The 18,987-nt window shown below is 36.6% G+C and overlaps 2 protein-coding genes across 2 annotated transcripts; one reads left to right on the top strand and one right to left on the bottom strand.

The window, feature by feature from the left end:
* The first annotated feature begins 4,104 nt into the window (after positions 1–4,104).
* Positions 4,105–6,144, top strand: LOC130676896 (uncharacterized). The gene has a single exon (XM_057483406.1). It carries the CDS (start codon positions 4,105–4,107, stop codon positions 6,142–6,144), a length of 2,040 nt encoding a protein of 679 aa, XP_057339389.1.
* Positions 6,145–11,098: 4,954 nt separating this feature from the next.
* Positions 11,099–12,199, bottom strand: LOC130676897 (glycine-rich protein 1-like). The gene is made up of 2 exons (XM_057483407.1): positions 11,384–12,199; positions 11,099–11,107 (listed from the first exon to the last, which is right to left on the bottom strand). Exons 1-2 carry the CDS (start codon positions 12,197–12,199, stop codon positions 11,099–11,101), a joined length of 825 nt encoding a protein of 274 aa, XP_057339390.1.
* Positions 12,200–18,987: the final 6,788 nt, after the last annotated feature.

The following is an 18,987-nucleotide window of genomic DNA, read 5'->3' on the forward strand; positions in this document are numbered from 1 at the left end:
AATAAGTAAAAATTATTCTAATTAACGAAAAGATTGTATTTAAGTACAGGAAAATGGAATATAAATATCATAAGTAATAAGTAAAATCATAGAACCGATAAATAAAGAACGGAGATGTGTAAGCTCATATCTCGTACGTGTATTAGTAGGAAGTATGAATGTATAAGTATATAATTAGAAAGAACGTTGATATGTATAAGTACATATATTGCATAAGTATATTAGGGTGTGTCATTTTGAGGCTATATTTTTTTTTTTACTGCTATACTAGAAAATCTGGTAGTATATAGAAAATAAAAAATTATGCCGCTGGACTAAAGGGTTTAAGTCCAATAGCGGCTTAGCTCATCAAAAAATTCGATTTCCCATTTAAATAACACGGGAATTTTTTTTTTTAACTTTAAGTATTTTTAACTCGTGAACAAATCGATAGATCAAATTGACTAATACATATTTTTGTAGGGAATTGAACGCTCTACAAAAAAGGTCTCTTATCATTTTTCGATCAATCCATCTGTTCTAAAGTTATTAGAGCTCGAAGTCAAGTTATAGTAAATTTCCAGATCTTTTTACTTTTTCGGCAAAACTATCAGACTTATCACAAAACATCTCAGGATCTTTTTTGTAGACAATTTTATTTCCTACAAATTATTATTAGTAAAATTTTTTTAAATTTCGCATTGTTTTCTAGTTATTTTCATTTCAATGTCGAGCTCTTGAAATCGATCAGAACACTACTTTTTTAAGAGCTTGAAATTAAAATGAAAATAACTAGAAAACAATGCGGAATTTGAAAAAATTTTACTAATAATAATTTGTAGGAAATAAAATTGTCTACAAAAAATATCCTGAGATGTTTTGTGATAAGTCTGATAGTTTTGCCGAAAAAGTAAAAAGATCTGGAAATTTACTATAACTTGACTTCGAGCTCTAATAACTTTAGAACAGATGTGTTGCGTAATCACAACTACATTTAAATTTGAATGTAGTTGAACTTCCGGCAAATAGAGGCAGCACCTACTGGGGCCTAGTGTTCATCTATGAGAACTTGACTTGCGCTGTGCGACGCATGCGCATGGATTTTTCCTGCCTCGTGGCAAGAAGACCGACGCCATTATCTATTCGTTTAAACAATTTCAAGTGTCACCACGTGTTTTGTATAATCTATTAAAATTGCGCTCATCTCGAGTAAATCATTAAAAGTAATCAATAAACTACGTTAAGGGTTCATAACTCTATCAAAAAATGTAATTATTTTTATAATTGCGAGCTCAGAGCTCAAAAAATAAATATAAAACAACTTCAAGAAATCCAGCGTTCTACAACCTGTTCCTGACGAGGTTATATCATCGAGAAAGCAACAGGTGCATTATTTATTAAACATTTACTTGCTATCAGTGCTCAATTAATTTAAAAGACTCAGTTTTATTATTTATTTAATTATTATTATGCTCCATTTCTTAATTAATTTAAAAGTTATATTTCGCTCAGTAGCCTCTGCTATCATGCTACCACGTGTTCAACAAATAAATTAAAATCAGTGTAATTTATCATGAGCTCATTAAATTCAATTCAATTAAGTGATCATCACTATTAAAACTCAATAACAAAAATATTTATGTATTCAGTGCGATTAAAAATAGTAATTAATGTGTTCACTTCGCTCAGTAACCTCTGACATCATGTTACTTATTATTATGACATTTTTGCATTCAACTCAGTGTTCAATTAAACTCAACTTGATTATTTTTAATTCATTATTTACTCGAGCTCAACTCAATAATTTGTATTCAATTATTCACGTATTCATGAGCTCAGACATTTAACAGTATTTATAAATTAAATAAACTATTTAATTTGCAACCCAGTGATATTTTGTGCTGTGACAAATAAAAATATTGTTATATTTTTAAATATGCGTATTTTTCAAACATCCCAACCACCAACCAGTCCTGGCATGTCTTTAGTTAATTATTATTACAACATTTTATGGTCCTTCGAGCCGGATGGTTGGTTGGTTGTGTCGGTAGCATCATCAGTGGGCAGCTGTACTCATACAAACCCATCAATAAGTCAAGGAGCTCACTATGGGGGATGAAGAGAAGAAGAAGGGTCTTCCAAAGGACCAGGAGCACTCAGAGGTTCCTGAAGGTACCCCCAGGGACCAACACCTCTTTCCAGTAATCAACGTGGTCGAAAATCAAGGCCTCAGCGACTCAAGCGCCACCGAGACTGGGATCCACGGCGAAGGAGACCAGTCTAAGCAGAAAATCAAGCGCTCTCCCAGGAAATCGACGATTTCCCCAGCACTCGAGCTGAAAGTCATCAGCCAGCACTCACGCCTCGGAGTCTTCTCAGACTGGGAAGCTCTGGCGGATACACTCACCGTCGCCGACGGCTTAGCTCAACTCAAGTCTCGACTTGAGTTACTCGAGGGTGAATGGCACCAGTTCAACCTAACTCACGACTCACTAGCACTCACCTGCACCAAGGAGTTCTTGGAGAGCTCATATGTCAAGGACGGAGTATACGATTCGGTGTATAGGTCGTATATCAACGCCAAGGGCAAACTAATCGCACTCATTAACTCCATCCCAGTTCCAGCTGCTGTTCCAGCTGTCGTGCACTCAACCCGGGCTCCAACTCATCTGCCAGCACTCGCAATTCCCAAGTTCGGTGGGCGTTACGAGAACTGGCCTGAATTCAGGGACTCATTCACCTCATTGGTGATCAATGCTCAAGAACTTGCTCCAGTTCAACGTCTTCAGTACCTGAAGAGCTGTCTGCAAGGACAAGCCGCACTCAGCCTCGCCAGTGTACAAATGTGCGACGACCAATTTGTACCTGCGTGGAACCAGCTCAAGGAGAGGTACAACAACCCTCGCCTACTCATCGGTGCTCAATTGGACAAGCTCCTGAACATGCATGCGCTCACTTCACGCTCATCTGAGCAGCTCAATTACCTTCTGAACACTGTTTCAGAGGTAATCAACGCACTCAACGCACTCGGGGTACAATTAAACTCAGATTTGAATCCGCTGCTTACGCAGTTGATCATATCTAAACTGGACTCACACAACCTGGAGCTCTGGTAAAACAATATGGGTGCTTCCACGGAATACCCAACCCTCAAAGTACTCACTGAGTTCTTGGTCAGTCGTGCTCGTGCTCAAGAACGAGTGGAACAGGCGTCTTCGTCCAAACCACCGCGCTCATCCACTAAAACAGCTTCATATGCTGCTGCAGCTGTTACAGACTCATCTCCAGCCACGCACTCATCTACTGCACTTGTCTGTAAACACGTCCGGCATTCATCATACTAGTACTTATCGCTCAGCAATTTCACTCGCAACTTGCCTACTTGCCCTTATCATCAGTAAAGTACTCATCCAGTATGTATATTGCTGGATCCAGGTTCTGAATCATCTTTTGTTTCAGATTCCTTGGTGCACTCACTTAATCTCTAACGCACACACTCATCTATTCAGATCATTGGTATCGGTGTATCCAATGCTGGTAAAGCTAAATGTCAATTCGCAATCAAACTCTCATCTGAGCATTCAAACGATTCATTCATCATCGCACACGTGTTAGATGAACTCATTACAACAAGTTTCTGACAAATTGAAGCACTCTGCAAGGCGGGCGGATTCCTTCTTGCTAAATGGGCAAGCAATCATCCCAAGATTACAATAAATCAATCATTTGGAAGCAATCAAGACTCATGAATTCGAGGATTCAGACTCCAGCACCAAGATTCTGGGCATGTACTGGTCCTCACACTCAGATCAGTTCTATTTTACGTACTCACCACCATGCTCAACTCAAAAATTTACGAAAAGGATCATTTTATCAGAGATTGCTCAAATCTTTGATCCTCTTGGATTTCTCGCACCACTCATTCGAGCCAAGGTATTCATGCAGGAGCTTTGGCTCGAAAAGCTCAGCTGGGACACTCCGTTGGCAGCCAATCAACGGCATAAATGAAGAAACTTCAAAAATGAACTCAAACTTATCTCTGAAATCAAAATTCCAAGATGGATCCACTCATCCACGTGCTCAACCACCGAAATCCATGGATTCTCGGACGCCTTTCAATTGGCAATGGCAGCTGCCGTGTTCATCAAAGTCCACACACCTGCTCATGGAGTCAGAGTTACGCTGCTCTGCTCCGAAACCAAGGTAGCTCCGTTAAAACGACTAACGATACCAAGGTTAGAACTCACCGCAGCTCACATGTTGGCAAAACTCACAAAACACTGCCAGAGCACTCTAAATCTCACTCAATCGCCAATATACTTGTGGACGGACTCAACAATTACACTCACGTGGATTAAATCTCATCCGTCTCGCTGGAAGGAGTTTGCTCGGAATAGGGTGTCACATATTCAAGATCTACTTCCAGATGGCCACTGGAATTTCATTCCGGGCACACAAAATCCAGCAGACTGCGCAACACGAGGGTTGACACCTTCTCAACTCCGTTATCATCAACTATGGTGGACTAACCCACCATGGTTACTCAAGAGTTCATCGTCCTGGCCTAAAAGTCCATCAATCGATGATACAGGAGCTCAAGCAAAAGAACGGCCTGGACTGGCCCGGTTCTCATCGAATTCATCGCTGAAATCAAATTGGCCTATCATGGAGCGGCCAATACCACTCCTACGCATGTTACGAGCTACTGCAATCTGCTTTAGACTTCGTGACATGATCAAGAAATCACCAAACTCATCACTCAAGACTCCAATTACTTCTGACGAAGTAATTTCTGCACTCAACTTCTGTATCAAAGAAACTCAACGCATTCATTTTTCAAACGAGATCAACATGCACTCCAAACACGCACCATGGCCTAATGGTCATCCATTTGCTCGATTGGTTGCATTCATTGACACCGACGGCATCATTCGAGTAGGTGGACGGTTGGAAAATTCTCCAAATCAAGACCAAAGCAAGCATCCTGCTATTCTACCACGGAATGCGGCACTCACAAAACTCATCATCTCTGATGCTCATCAGCGTACCGTGCATGGTGGTACTCAACTTACTCTGGCATTCATACGACAAAAGTACTGGATCATTGGCGGTAGACAACCAGTACGCTCAATTATACTTAAATGTATAAAATGTGCACGACATCGTGCTGATAGAGCTCAACAACTCATGGGTCAGCTACCAGTATCACGAGTCACTCCATCATCTGCATTCACTCACACTGGAGTTGACTATGCTGGTCCAATAACACTCAAAAATTGGAGACGCAGAGGAGCAAAAACATACAAAGGCTGGATTTGTGTTTTTGTCTGCCTTTCTACGTCAGCAGTACATCTAGAGGTAGTCAGCGACTACAGCTCTAGTGGGTTCATCGCAGCACTCCGCAGATTTATCAGCCGACGAGGCATCTGCACAGCACTCTACAGCGATTGTGGAACGACGTTCAAAGGCGCTGAAACTGATCTCAACCGTCTGTTCACTCAAGGAACTCAAGAGTCAAGAGAAATACTGGATCACATCACTGTGAACAGTATTACCTGGCATTTCAATCCACCAGCAGCTCCACATATGGGTGGAAAGTGGGAAGCTGCTGTCAAATCACTCAAACATCATCTTACTCGAGCAGTGGGAGAGTCTTCATTTACGTTTGAAGAATTTACGACTCTTCTTACGCAAATTGAAGCTATATTGAATTCAAGACCATTGGAGCCACTCACGGAAGATCCAGATGACATGAATGCACTCACTCCTGGTCACTTCTTAATTGGACGAGCACTCAACATGATTCCTGAACCAGCACTCATCGATACAAATAGTTCTCGATTGTCCAGATGGCAATTTCTACAACAACGTGTTCAACAGTTCTGGAATCATTGGTCTGCAAGTTATCTCCAAAGACAACTGGCAATTACCAAGTGGCAACGTCCAACTCATCAAATTCAAGTTGGGTCACTTGTATTACTCACCGACGAAAGGTTTCCACCAACCAGGTGGCCTCTCGCTCGCATTATCGCACTCCACCCTGGTAAAGATGGATTGACCAGGGTTGCTACGCTTAAAACAGTGAACTCAACACTCACTCGTCCAATCACGAAGCTTGCACTCCTACCAATTGAACCAGAACCACAAGAAGATGACGAAGAATAACTTCACTGGTTCAATGACATGCTCACCAAAAAGATCAAGTACTCAAGAACTCATCAATCATCAACTCTGTTGCTGATGGCGGGCGGAATGTTGCGTAATCACAACTACATTCAAATTTAAATGTAGTTGAACTTCCGGCAAATAGAGGCAGCACCTACTGGGGCCTAGTGTCCATCTATGAGAACTTGACTTGCGCTGTGCGACGCATGCGCATGGATTTTTCCTGCCTCGTGGCAAGAAGACCGACGCCATTATCTATTCGTTTATACAATTTCAAGTGTCACCACGTGTTTTGTATAATCTATTAAAATTGCGCTCATCTCGAGTAAATCATTAAAAGTAGTCAATAAACTACGTTAAGGGTTCATAACTATATCAAAAAATATAATTATTTTTATAATTGCGAGCTCAGAGCTCAAAAAATAAATATAAAACAACTTCAAGAAATCCAGCGTTCTACAACCTGTTCCTGACGAGGTTATATCATCGAGAAAGCAACAGGTGCATTATTTATTAAACATTTACTTGCTATCAGTGCTCAATTAATTTAAAAGACTCAGTTTTATTATTTATTTAATTATTATTATGCTCAATTTCTTAATTAATTTAAAAGTTATATTTCGCTCAGTAGCCTCTGCTATCATGCTACCACGTGTTCAACAAATAAATTAAAATCAGTGTAATTTATCATGAGCTCATTAAATTCAATTCAATTAAGTGATCATCACTATTAAAACTCAATAACAAAAATATTTATGTATTCAGTGCTATTAAAAATAGTAATTAATGTGTTCACTTCGCTCAGTAACCTCTGACATCATGTTACTTATTATCATGACATTTTTGCATTCAACTCAGTGTTCAATTAAACTCAACTTGATTATTTTTAATTCATTATTTACTCGAGCTCAACTCAATAATTTGTATTCAATTATTCACGTATTCATGAGCTCAGACATTTAACAGTATTTATAAATTAAATAAACTATTCAATTTGCAACCCAGTGATATTTTGTGCTGTGACAAATAAAAATATTGTTATATTTCTAAATATGCGTATTTTTCAAACATCCCAACCACCAACCAGTCCTGGCATGTCTTTATTTAATTATTATTACAACAAGATGGATTGATCGAAAAATGATAAGAGACCTTTTTTGTAGAGCGTTCAATTTCCTACAAAAATATGTATTAGTCAATTTGATCTATTGATTTGTTCACGAGTTAAAAATACTTAAAGTTAAAAAAAAAAATTCCCTTGTTATTTGAATGGGAAATCGAATTTTTTGATGAGCTAAGCCGCTATTGGACTTAAACCCTTTAGTCCAGCGGCATAATTTCTTATTTTCTATATACTACCAGATTTTCTGGTATAGCAGTAAAAAAAAAAATATAGCATTAAAATGACACACCCTAAAGTATATGTGTGAGTATGAGAATGGTGGGAGAAGTCGAAGAGTGGCGAGTCAGAGATCTTTCTGCCATCTGATGTAACTTCAATTCTCTCCGAGAACTATTAACGAGCACAACTGTTATTGCTGATCAAATCGTATCTATACTTTATAATAAAACTCATGCTTCAGATAAAAGTTGTTTTATCAATTACATCTATCCTTATCCATAATTCCATTAAATTATAATCATAATCATCATCATCATAGTCAACATTAGATCTATCACTGTTATCGAATTCAAAATTGGTCCCGCGTGACAACGAACTGCTCACTGTCCGGGAGGTGGCGTCAGCTCCGATCCTAGTAACCTCACAGGACATAACGATAAAATTACGAGGGGTAAAATTCATGAAACTGAAGATCGTTATACATGAGAACGAAACTTAAAGATGAGTGTAAATGTGGCTGACAATTGAAAATTTTTGTAATTTTTAAATAAACAAATAAAATTTAAGTAGAATAAATTTAACAATGCGCATTTAAATATTTGAAAAATCAGTACACGCATTTTTTTAAATTTAATTGTTTATTTCAAACAAATTTTTTCATGATCCTCAAGTTAACAGACAATTAATAAATTTCAAATTTTTTTTTCAGCAAATCAATTACAAAAAAAAGCACTTGGAGAAAATTAATAAAACTACAAGTGCAATTTTTTTTATAATTTATCGTTATCTTTAACTGCATAGACGGCAGGAATAAAAGACTAGCCAGGGCCCACTTACCTTTGAATTCTTGTCATGTGCAATGGTTCGAATGTAATGTGCTGAGTTCTCGGTGATGCACTAAGCATCAAAGCATATTTCAGTTATTGATGATAAAAAGGAATCAAATCTTTGGGTACTCGTTGCGTAAATATTAAATGTTCGCGCCAGAACACTTGATTACTCTACGCTCTACTATACCAGAGGTGCTGCTATCGACGCGCCCTCTGATACTCGGAATTTCAACTCGATAGCCAGCTACACGGCAACTGCCATTATTTTACATCACTTGTTATAGAACACCACGTGCTACCAGCCTTTATTATAATTCAATTACATCGTGCTAATTACTCTACGTTATCAATTACATCATTCTAATTGTAACTCGCTGATTCATCATATATTTTTTATCATCTATATTTTTCAATTATATCTTTATTTTAATATATAAACTCTGTGATCATTTTTGTGGTGACCACGTGTTAAACTAACCTGCGGGCTATATCTATACACATACTCGCCATCACGTGACTTTGCAGCCACAAATAATTTATATCAATTTTACAATTTACTTTCTAATACAGTCTCCATTCATTACTCATTGCTTAATTATTTACTCGTACTCGATGCCAACTGGTGTGACTGATGTCATTATTCAGTCATCCAGTCATACTTAATCTCTAAAATAAATATCAAATTTTATTTGTGACTGCAAAGGTATAATGTACGTTCAGACTCGGCTCTCGACGCATCTAACCAGATTACTCGGTTCTTACTCGTACTCTACATGTCGCGTAATAAAATTACTTGTGACTTAAAAATTATACTGGAATATTTGTGAAATTTGTGAATTATTAATTGTTAATAATTTTATTCATTACTGCGCTCTATATAATTATATTAATTCACGTGTACGGTGCCGTGTAAAATTATAGTAAAATTGTATTCTATTAAGCTCGATAAACTCAATCTTCACATTAACTGCGCTATATATATTATAACACAAAAACTGGACGCTAATTTCTGCGCTATAACTTCGTTCTCTGCCTTTAGCATCCAGTCTCAATACGAGAGGGCGCCAGGTAATTTTTATCACTGGAATCACCAAACCAGTAAATCATGAAATTTTGGATAATTTTTGATCTGTGGAATTATCACCAAAACCACGCATAAACAAAACTAGAATTAAAACTTAACAAAATGCTCAGAACTTATTAGCAAAACAAAACGGAGACTGGAAAACTAAAAACAGAGTTACGGTATGCCATGGTGTCGCTCAGTGTGTAGGTTTATGGAGAGAGGGAGTGGTCCGGGTTACATCATTCCCCAAAGTCATGTAGATTCATTTTAAATTTGCAACTTTTATTTAACAACAAATAATCTCAAAACTCTATTCAATAAATAAAATACGGTAGCTCAGTACAAATAATATGTTTCTCTATAACGAATGCTGAATATAATAAAATTAATCTTAACAGAAGGTGAATTGACATCTAAATGATACGTATCGACATCTTACAAATAAATCAATTAATTAACTAGAACTAGATTATAATCAAATAATAATTGGGTAAACTAGAACGATAATTATAGACTCGATACTTTAGAACATTCTCTTTAGCAAAATCGTAAAACTAACGTACATGGGTCTCATTTCGATGTTAATTAGACACTAATTGGTTTAACAATCAAACATATTTCTTATAATTCTTTTATAAAATAATATTAACAATGGAACATGATCGTGACTCTAAAAAATGTAACATTATTCTCATAATTCTCTCAGATATTGAATTTTTTCTTAACAACTTAACTAAAACAGGAGCATAATACCTCAAGACTTTTGATTCGAACTCGATTAATTATTTATAATAATTACTTCATACCTGATGTCTGGTAAATAAATATCAAGTAACGTCTTACACTGTTTTAAACAATACTTCTGTAGCAATAATCTTAACCTGTAGCTTTCCGCAATGCCTTGAACTGTAGCGCCATTACTGCACACGTCTACTCGCGTCAAGCGACTAGAGTCGAATGCCCACGTCCGTACTCCTCGAAGGTCTCCCTACGACTTCTCTCTCTCAATTCTCAATTCTAAACCCCAACTCAATCTTATCGTTATCAATATCTGACCTCTATATTCTAAATTCTCAAATCCAACTCAATCTTTACTATAACGGTAACTGGAGGCTCAAGTCCTCACCAAACGTACTCACTAACCCATTCTGAGTATGGATATCCTTGGCAGTTGCTCTCCTGGAACAGACTTCAGCTGGGATCATAAAACTTATAAACTAAGTGACCTATGACTTCCTCAGCGGTACAAGTGGTCATGACTTGTCCTCTGAGGCCTGTCAGACTAATAATTTAAAAATGACCGAACGGCTTCCACAACAGCAACGGTCACAAAATTACTGTTGAGGCCTGCCAAACCAAAACTCTAAAACTGATCCCATTCTGCATCCTTCAAATTCCTTATATACTGGAGCACTAGCATCTCAGCTAGACCTCTGCAATCAACCAAGAAGTCTCCGAAGGATAGAACTAGGTTCTATCATCAGATGATACCGGGCGACTTATTTAAGTCCCGCTCCACGGTAACACTGACTCGTCAACATGCTCAAAATACTAAAAATCCAAAACTCAAACAATCATTTTCCAAAACTTTAATCTCAAATCATATCCCATAATAATTTCCCATAATTCTGATTCTAATTCTTATTTTCTTTATCCCAAAAATCCATAACTGTAGCCAGACGTTACTCCATATTTAATTCTTAAACTATAACTTAATCAAAAAATCTGTATAAAAATCGTAAATTACTGTAAGCTAAATTATAAGTCTTGAATTACCATGCTCGTAAATACAATAAAATTCGTTGGTGTTTGTGACGTTCACTTTGATTTGACCCCCATACGAAAAATAACGTCACAATATATATATATATATATATATATATATACATATTAGGGTGATCCAAAAAATAAGAAACTTTTTTTTCTATCTCGCAAACAGGTTCTAAAGTTTCATATACGTAAAAAAAGACGCCTGTGAAAATTAGAGCTCTTAATATTAACATTAAAAGGTTCCTCAGCTGCACTCGGAGTGGCATCGGCACCAGCGCCAAACGTGGCACCAACAGCAGCATCAGCAACAGCACCTGCAGCAGCACCCATAGCAGTACTAGCATCAGCAACAGCACCAGTGATAGCTCCACCATCATCAACACTAGCAGCAGCAGCTGCACCCGCAGTAGCACCAGCACTAGCACCAACAGCATCAGTAACAGCACCAACAGCAGTACCCGTAGCAGCAAAAGCACCAACGACAGCTCCACCATCATCAATTTCAGCTACAGCAGCTGCACTAGGAGTAGCATTAGCACCAGCATCAGCAACAGCACCCATTGTAGCACCAGCAGCAGCAGCACTAGCGCCGAACGTGACACCCACAGCAGCACCTGAACCCGTACCAGCATCAGCGACTCCAGCATCAACAGTACTATCAATGCCAGCACCAACAGTTGAACCAATATTATCACTATTACAAGTACTGGCAACATTCCCAGAAATTGCTATTATTTCGTCGACAACTTCTACATCGGCAACAGTACCAGCGACAGCTCCGGGATCCGCGACAGCAGCAGCGGCACCAGCAGCAGAAGTAGCAGCAGTGGCATCAGGAGTAGCATTAGCAGCAGCAGCAGCGGCACCAGGAGTACCATAAGCACTAGCACCAGACGTAGCACTAACAGCAGCAACAGCACCAGCGTGACAAATGTCATCATCAGCAGCGGCATCAGAATCATCATCCGCAGTAGTCGTAGTATTTGCAGCAGGGGCAGTTTCCGTGGTCTTCTCGTACCCAATAATTATGCCATCAGTATTTACCATGAAACTTTCCAACCAATTGACGTCTTCTACACATTAAAAAATAATAATAAGTCAAAGAAAATAAAAACGATTAGAAAAATAATAAAATACGAAGCTTACCATTTTCAGAGATGATAAAAGCAAACACAAATTTTCTCTTCTATCTAACGGTCACACGATTGAAATCCAATCTTCTCCGGATTAACTTGGAGGATATAACACCAGTGGATTGGTCCCGAGGAAAAAAAATTAGAGCGAACATCGCAGCAGAAAACAGAAAGAGAGCTTGAGATTAAAGAGATAACTTTTAATGTAAAGCGTCAACACTAATGACAGAAAAACATGTGATCGCTACGTACTAATATCGAAACAACTGGTATTAAACAGTTGAATTCAAATGTTAATAAATCTAGTAAATTAATAAAAAAAATATAAGAAAAAAAAATTTGAAACTTTTTTTTTGTGTTCTAAATTTTTTTTTACATTTTTTGGAAATTTTTTTTTTTGTCATTTTTTTGCATTTGCTGAGTCACCAACGCAAAAATTTTCGAAAAGTCCAAAAAAAATAATTTTTTCATTTTGATTGTGATTACACAATTAAAGGAACAAAACTTGCTCCTTTAATTGTTTAGCAAAACTTTGATCGATGATTCCCAAAAAACGGTTCAACAGATCAATTTAAAAATTTACAGGGGTCTTGAGGGTACATTAAGCTAAAAAAGCCCCTGGCAACATTATTTTTTTTATCCATATTTGCAGAGTAGCGGTTGATTTACTAAAAAACCAAAAAAAAGTCATTTTGTTGTGCTTACTTCTAATGAATGTTAAAAATAAAAAAAAACTTTTTTTTCGAAAAAATGATGACAGGGTCTTGTAGGGAATTTATTCAAGTTTTCAACGCCGCCCTTCAACTTTTTGTGCGATCATTGTTACCTGAAATATCGATGATCAAGGTTAAGAAAAAAATCAAAATTGAAGCTGAATAAATTTGCTAAACGAGCTATGCATTCGTTTAGTTGAAAGAATTTTTCGGCGGTCCGTGGGCTCTTCGGAACAAAAAATTTTTATAAATTTTTTGTCTCGCGGTATTTTTCATGTTTGCACAATAACCGGAGCTTTTAAAAAATTTCGGAAAAAATGCACTAAAACTAGAGATTTTAATCTATGAAATGCTTTTTTTAAAATCTTAATACGATTATTGTTCACCAAGTTACAGCCTTCCAAAAATCACTAAAAAATTTATAAGATTTTTCTGCTCCTTTAATTTTTTGCTTTAATTTTTAATAATAGGACTTGTTCAATTTTAAGTCCTAATTACAATTATAGTGCTTACATCAAATTTAAGTAAAAAGTACAATAGTCTTTAGTACTTACCCTGGTAGGAAGGGACCTTTGGACAGAGCTTGGACCAGGCATTGGCCAGTCGTCATGCCAGAGTTCCATGTTAACACAAATCATAATCGATCCGCGACGTAAAATTCGCGACATGAAAGCCGAAGATATTTTATCCGATAGACAAAATGTCCTTGGACTCAATATTCAAGAGACAAAAAATCCGTGACAAAATATCCTGTCGATAAATCTTATTCAGAAAAATATATTTTCAGTGAAAAAATAATTAATGGTTTTCGATAAATGGATACAGTACCATACCAGGCATATGTGTTGACCTATTTTCAAAATCATAGCCACCGAAAATCTGTGAAAAAAGGGCACAATACGATTTCAAGCATATGTGTTGATCTATTTTTAATATCACACACTCAAATTTTATGTGAAAATATATTAAACATTTCTGATGAAAGAGTACCGTACTATTTATATTATAAGATATTTTGTCGAGGATGTTTTATCTGTCGAGTGTTTAGTCCGGGGATATTTTGTCTATCGTATAAAATGTCTTCGGATATTTTGTCACGGATTTAATGTCTTCGGATTACGAGTGACGAAACCGAGTTCCAAGCCTTGGTCAAGTCTTGGCTGAACCATTGGGTGAGCATTGGTCCAAGCCTTGGATGATGTCCATGTTCCAAAGCTTGGGAAACAAAAAATCAAGCATCGGCCAAACCTCGGGGAGCAAAAAATCTGTAAGGCTTACCCAATGCTCGATGAAAAATATTACTATTTAAATTAATGAATATAATGAAACAAAAATTTTGATCACACTTTTATCGACATTACATTGGAGTGTAATTAACTGATTACTGAATTAATGGGAAATAACGAATAACATTATTTTGCGGCTACCTGAGTTTGAACTGAGATCCTTCTAGTTACTAGGCCAGGACGCTATCCACTGCGCTAAATCTGATGTTCATGTAATAATGATTTTTTTGCTTGTTAATTGTTTAAATACAATTTAATTCAGAAATATTAGATCGTAAAGATGAGGTGAAATGTAGTTTTATTTGATGAACTTAAAATTGTCTCATGGGTAATGACATACATTTATTAATTTGTAATTTTATGATTTGATAGAAATGAATAAATTAAGAGTAAGATCAAGTTGCACTACTATAAAGTTATGTACATAGCAATAACTAATTAAATAAAAATTATTGTATATCAAATAATGTTACTTTTAAAAAAATTTCAACTCTAGATATTAATCGTATACTCGGTGGACCGTTATGCCCTGGTGTTCTCTATATACATATATGTATAGATACATGTAAAGTTGCTAATTTTGATATTAAATAAAAATTTAACCCAGTCTTGAGGCTCGGGCCAATAGTCACTACCCAAGGCTCGACTTAATTTAATGAAACCATTGGGCCAAGCCTCGGCCTAGACTTGGGCCAATAGGTAGCTGCCAAGACTTGGCTTAACGTAATCAAACCATTGGGCCAAGCCCTGGTTGAGGCTTAGGCCAGTGGTCAACTGCCGAAGCTTGGCAAGTGACAACAGGGCCAAGGCTCGGCCTATAGTCAGCCTTGGCGATTCCTACCTGGGTTACTACAACTTTCAAGTACCAAGAACAATGTATTTAGTATAGATAAATCGTCAAAAATACTAAGTTACAAACTATTTAGTACTTTTTCTGTTTTTGAGGATGTATTTTTTAGACACGTACCAAGAATTAATTTGGGTTTCAAGTCTAATTTTAATGAAATACTCAGTATTTACTAAATCCTATTTTGCCCATCCCTGATATAGAAGGACTGTTTTTACTCAACAATGACCCAGAAAAAGTTGCAAATTAATCTTGATAAAAACAATTTTATTATAAACACACGGTTCAATGTCAAAATTTCTAGCATGATTGCTCTGTCCTATATAATTGAGGGGGAATTGGAGAGGAAAAAATTGGCTAAAGAAAAATACAAAGATGTTACGTTTTTAGATTGGTCTAAAAGTGAGTTGCGGTTCCCATCATTCTGTTACCAGCAAGTTAAAAACATCTCTACTCAATTTAGATCGGCTAATTTTTTGCTATAAAAGAGAACCAACGATTACTCTTAGGGGGTTGGGCGAGAAAAATTCAGTTATCAAAGTTGATTTGATAGGCAACGAAATTAACAGTTCCAACCAAAATATGCGCGTACGTTGTTCCTAGCTAGACCTAGGTCATTAGGACTGCTTAGCAAGCTAAAATTGAGGATAACATTTTCAACAAGCCATTTATTTATCGCCAGCAAGACCTTCAGCAAGACCATCAGAAAGATCACCAGCGAGACCACCAGCAAGATCTTCAGCAAAATCACAGGCAAGACCTTCAGCAAGACCACCAGCAAGTCCACCAGCGAGACCACCAGCAAGACCACAAGCAAGACCTTCAGCAAGACCACCAACAAGACCTTCAACAAGACCACCAGCAAGACCACAAGCAAGATCACTAGCAAGACCTCCAGCAAGACCACCAGCAAGACCACCAGCAAGTCCACCAGCGAGACCACCAGCAAGACCACAAGCAAGACCTTCAGCAAGACCACCAACAAGACCTTCAACAAGACCATCAGCAAGACCACAAGCAAGATCACTAGCAAGAACTCCAGCAAGACCACCAGCAAGACCTCCAGCAAGACCACCAGCAAGACCTTCAGCAAGACCACCAGAAAGACTACCAGAAAGATCACTGCCAATAATTTTTAAAACTCAATACTAAATATTTTTATATTTATCTACGATTCTACAATCATACTAGTGTATTAAAAATTCATAGCTTCTTAGTGGTCGTTCGTTTGATGCAATCTTGTTCTTCTTGGCATAAAAAAACTTTTTCAATACACTTTGAAACGGTAGGTTGCCGTTCAAAACTGTACGAGATGGTGGAACAGCCTTTTCGTGGGTTACCCTAGTTAACTCAGACCCATGAGACTCTTATTTTATATTCTTTTTAGGAATATACCCGAACTGGCCTTACAAATCTAAACTAACTCTAGTACTTAGCCTAGATCGTAGTTCGGTGAGATGGTGATGTCCCTGATGACCTTGGACTGACTGGACCTGATGAATATGTGATTATAACACCTTAACACTAAAGGTGGGCAGGATAGCAGGTGAATTCACTCAAACACTGGTATCAATTGTTAATTAAGATTTTATTAAGGGAAAAGCTTAATTAACGCCACTTCACACACACTTATCGGTATATTTAAATAATAACCGTAATTAATAACGGGAGTTTACGCAATTTAACTAAGTGTAAATTGGATCAATCTGAGATAAAGTTAAACTAAATGTTAACTTTATTACTGATTAACTAAATGTAATACAGTACTGCTGGATTGACTGATAAGAACACGTTAGAATATTACAAGGATTCTAGGTGTCCAAACCTTTAAAACTGATTTTGATTGATTGCGCTCCGTTTATATAGTCGTGCCGACGCACTGTCTCACGTGACATTACCTGGGGTCACATGATGGCGGAGGCGCACGAGGCAACTTCGTAACAACTTCTCGTCCGGAGTGTTCAGCTCAAATATCGGATCTGTACAATACGAGAAAATAGTGGATTCTAAGCAAGAATTGCCTCTTGCTGTATCCTGTTCGTATAAAGCAATATACTGGCTAAGTCAGGCAAAGGTTTGCTTGCTTCTTTCGCAATTTTCTTTTTAGGTTGACAAACTTGCAAGCATGTCTAACAAATACCTAACGAGATGTTCACTGAGCCAATAATCCAGACTTCCAGCGAAATGTCCCGCGGGGCAACCAGCAAAATGTTGTAAAAAATGACCTGCAAGACCATCCGCAAAATCACAATCAAGACCATCAGCAAGATGACCAGCAAAATTCTAAGAAAGATCACCAGCAAGACCATTAGCGAGATAGTCAGATAGCTAATCATCGAGAAAGATCACTTGGAAGATCTTTAACAAGACAATCCGCGAGATCTTTACTAATATGTTTAGTATGACGTACAATGAGCGCTTAGTAAAGTCTTGAACGAGACAGAGCAAGCGAAATAAAAGATTTTAATCTGGGTTGCTCATCATATAATTAAAAATCTGTAATGTTTTTTTTGTCGAATTTACAAAAGCTTTATTTTCAATGAAAGCATTATTTTCCATTAATAATTCTTTCTATAAAAAGAGAAAAGATAAAACAAAATATACGAATATATTCTATCTTGTAATTGTGTGTTTTGTTTCTCTTCTGTGACAAATCGAACTTTTTAAATTAAATAAATAGTGTATAACTTGAAGTTTACTGTTGCGGCGTTGCCAAACTTATTTATTATTCTTTTTTATTTTTTTTAAATCTCAAAGCATGTCTGTGATTGGTCAATCTAGATTTTCAATAACTCAAAAACTATTGAGAATTTTGAAAAATGGCTAAAGAACTTTATGCTTAGAATCGTCTCCTCTATTCAAATTTTTCCGCTGTGAAGCTCATCCTGAATCACCCTGTATGTACATACATATATAAATTTTTTAACGGATAGTATTTTCGAGCCCTACTCAACTCATTATGATTGTGACAAAATTCCTTGAAAAAGTGATTATGAGGACAAATACAATTGTTAGATTTTAGAAATATCTACCTAAAAATCTGCCATGATATAATCACTGCTAGAAAGAAAAATACTACCAAGTTGCATTAATGAATACACTTTACCGTTTAAAATCCATACCATCAACTTTAGAATGTATATTTTACAGACATCAAATTTATTTTTAATTAATTGGGAATCATTTGGGAAGATTTAGGAATATGACTTTATTATTTAGGACTAATTAAATTATTAATGAATAATTAGCATCTGGGATTTTAAAATCAAAACAATTCATAACTTTCTTCCCAAATAGTTTTCTATTAACTAACGAAAAAATCGTGTTAATTATATTTTCTAACATGTGCACTAAACGCTCAAACAATATTGAATAATTACCTTTCAATTAATTAGTGCTGAATTATAAAATTATACTCCTAAATCTTCCTAAATGATTCTCAATTAATTAAAAATAAATTTATTGTTTGTAAATATACGTTTTAAAGTTGATGGTAGGGATTTTCAAACGGTAGAGTTTATTCATAAATGCAATGCGGTAGAGTTTCTTTCTGGTAGTGATATCGTGGTAGATTTTTACATTGGTAGAGATTTTGAGATGGTAGAATATTTTAATGGAGCGGGAATTTTCTAGGTAGGTATGATGCGGCTGACTTTAATTGGGAAGGGTTTTATTTTTGGTAGGGTTGCTTATGGCTAGGTCGGATACCTGCCGCATTTACCGTCAAATTTGAGCGATGAATAAAACACGAATATCGATAGTTGATGTATCGATGTCAAGTCTTTTATATGGTACTATACTACAAAGTTGACGTATTATCTTTGTACCTTATAATTGATATTTACTTCAAAACCCA

Source organism: Microplitis mediator, chromosome 11, assembly GCF_029852145.1.
Source record: "Microplitis mediator isolate UGA2020A chromosome 11, iyMicMedi2.1, whole genome shotgun sequence".
Taxonomy (NCBI): Eukaryota; Metazoa; Arthropoda; class Insecta; order Hymenoptera; family Braconidae; genus Microplitis; species Microplitis mediator.

Excerpts from the sequence above, each read along its gene's own strand:
- LOC130676896 (XM_057483406.1), top strand. The coding sequence starts at position 4,105 with ATGGCAGCTGCCGTGTTCATCAAAGTCCACACACCTGCTCATGGAGTC.
- LOC130676897 (XM_057483407.1), bottom strand. The coding sequence starts at position 12,199 with ATGGTAAATACTGATGGCATAATTATTGGGTACGAGAAGACCACGGAA.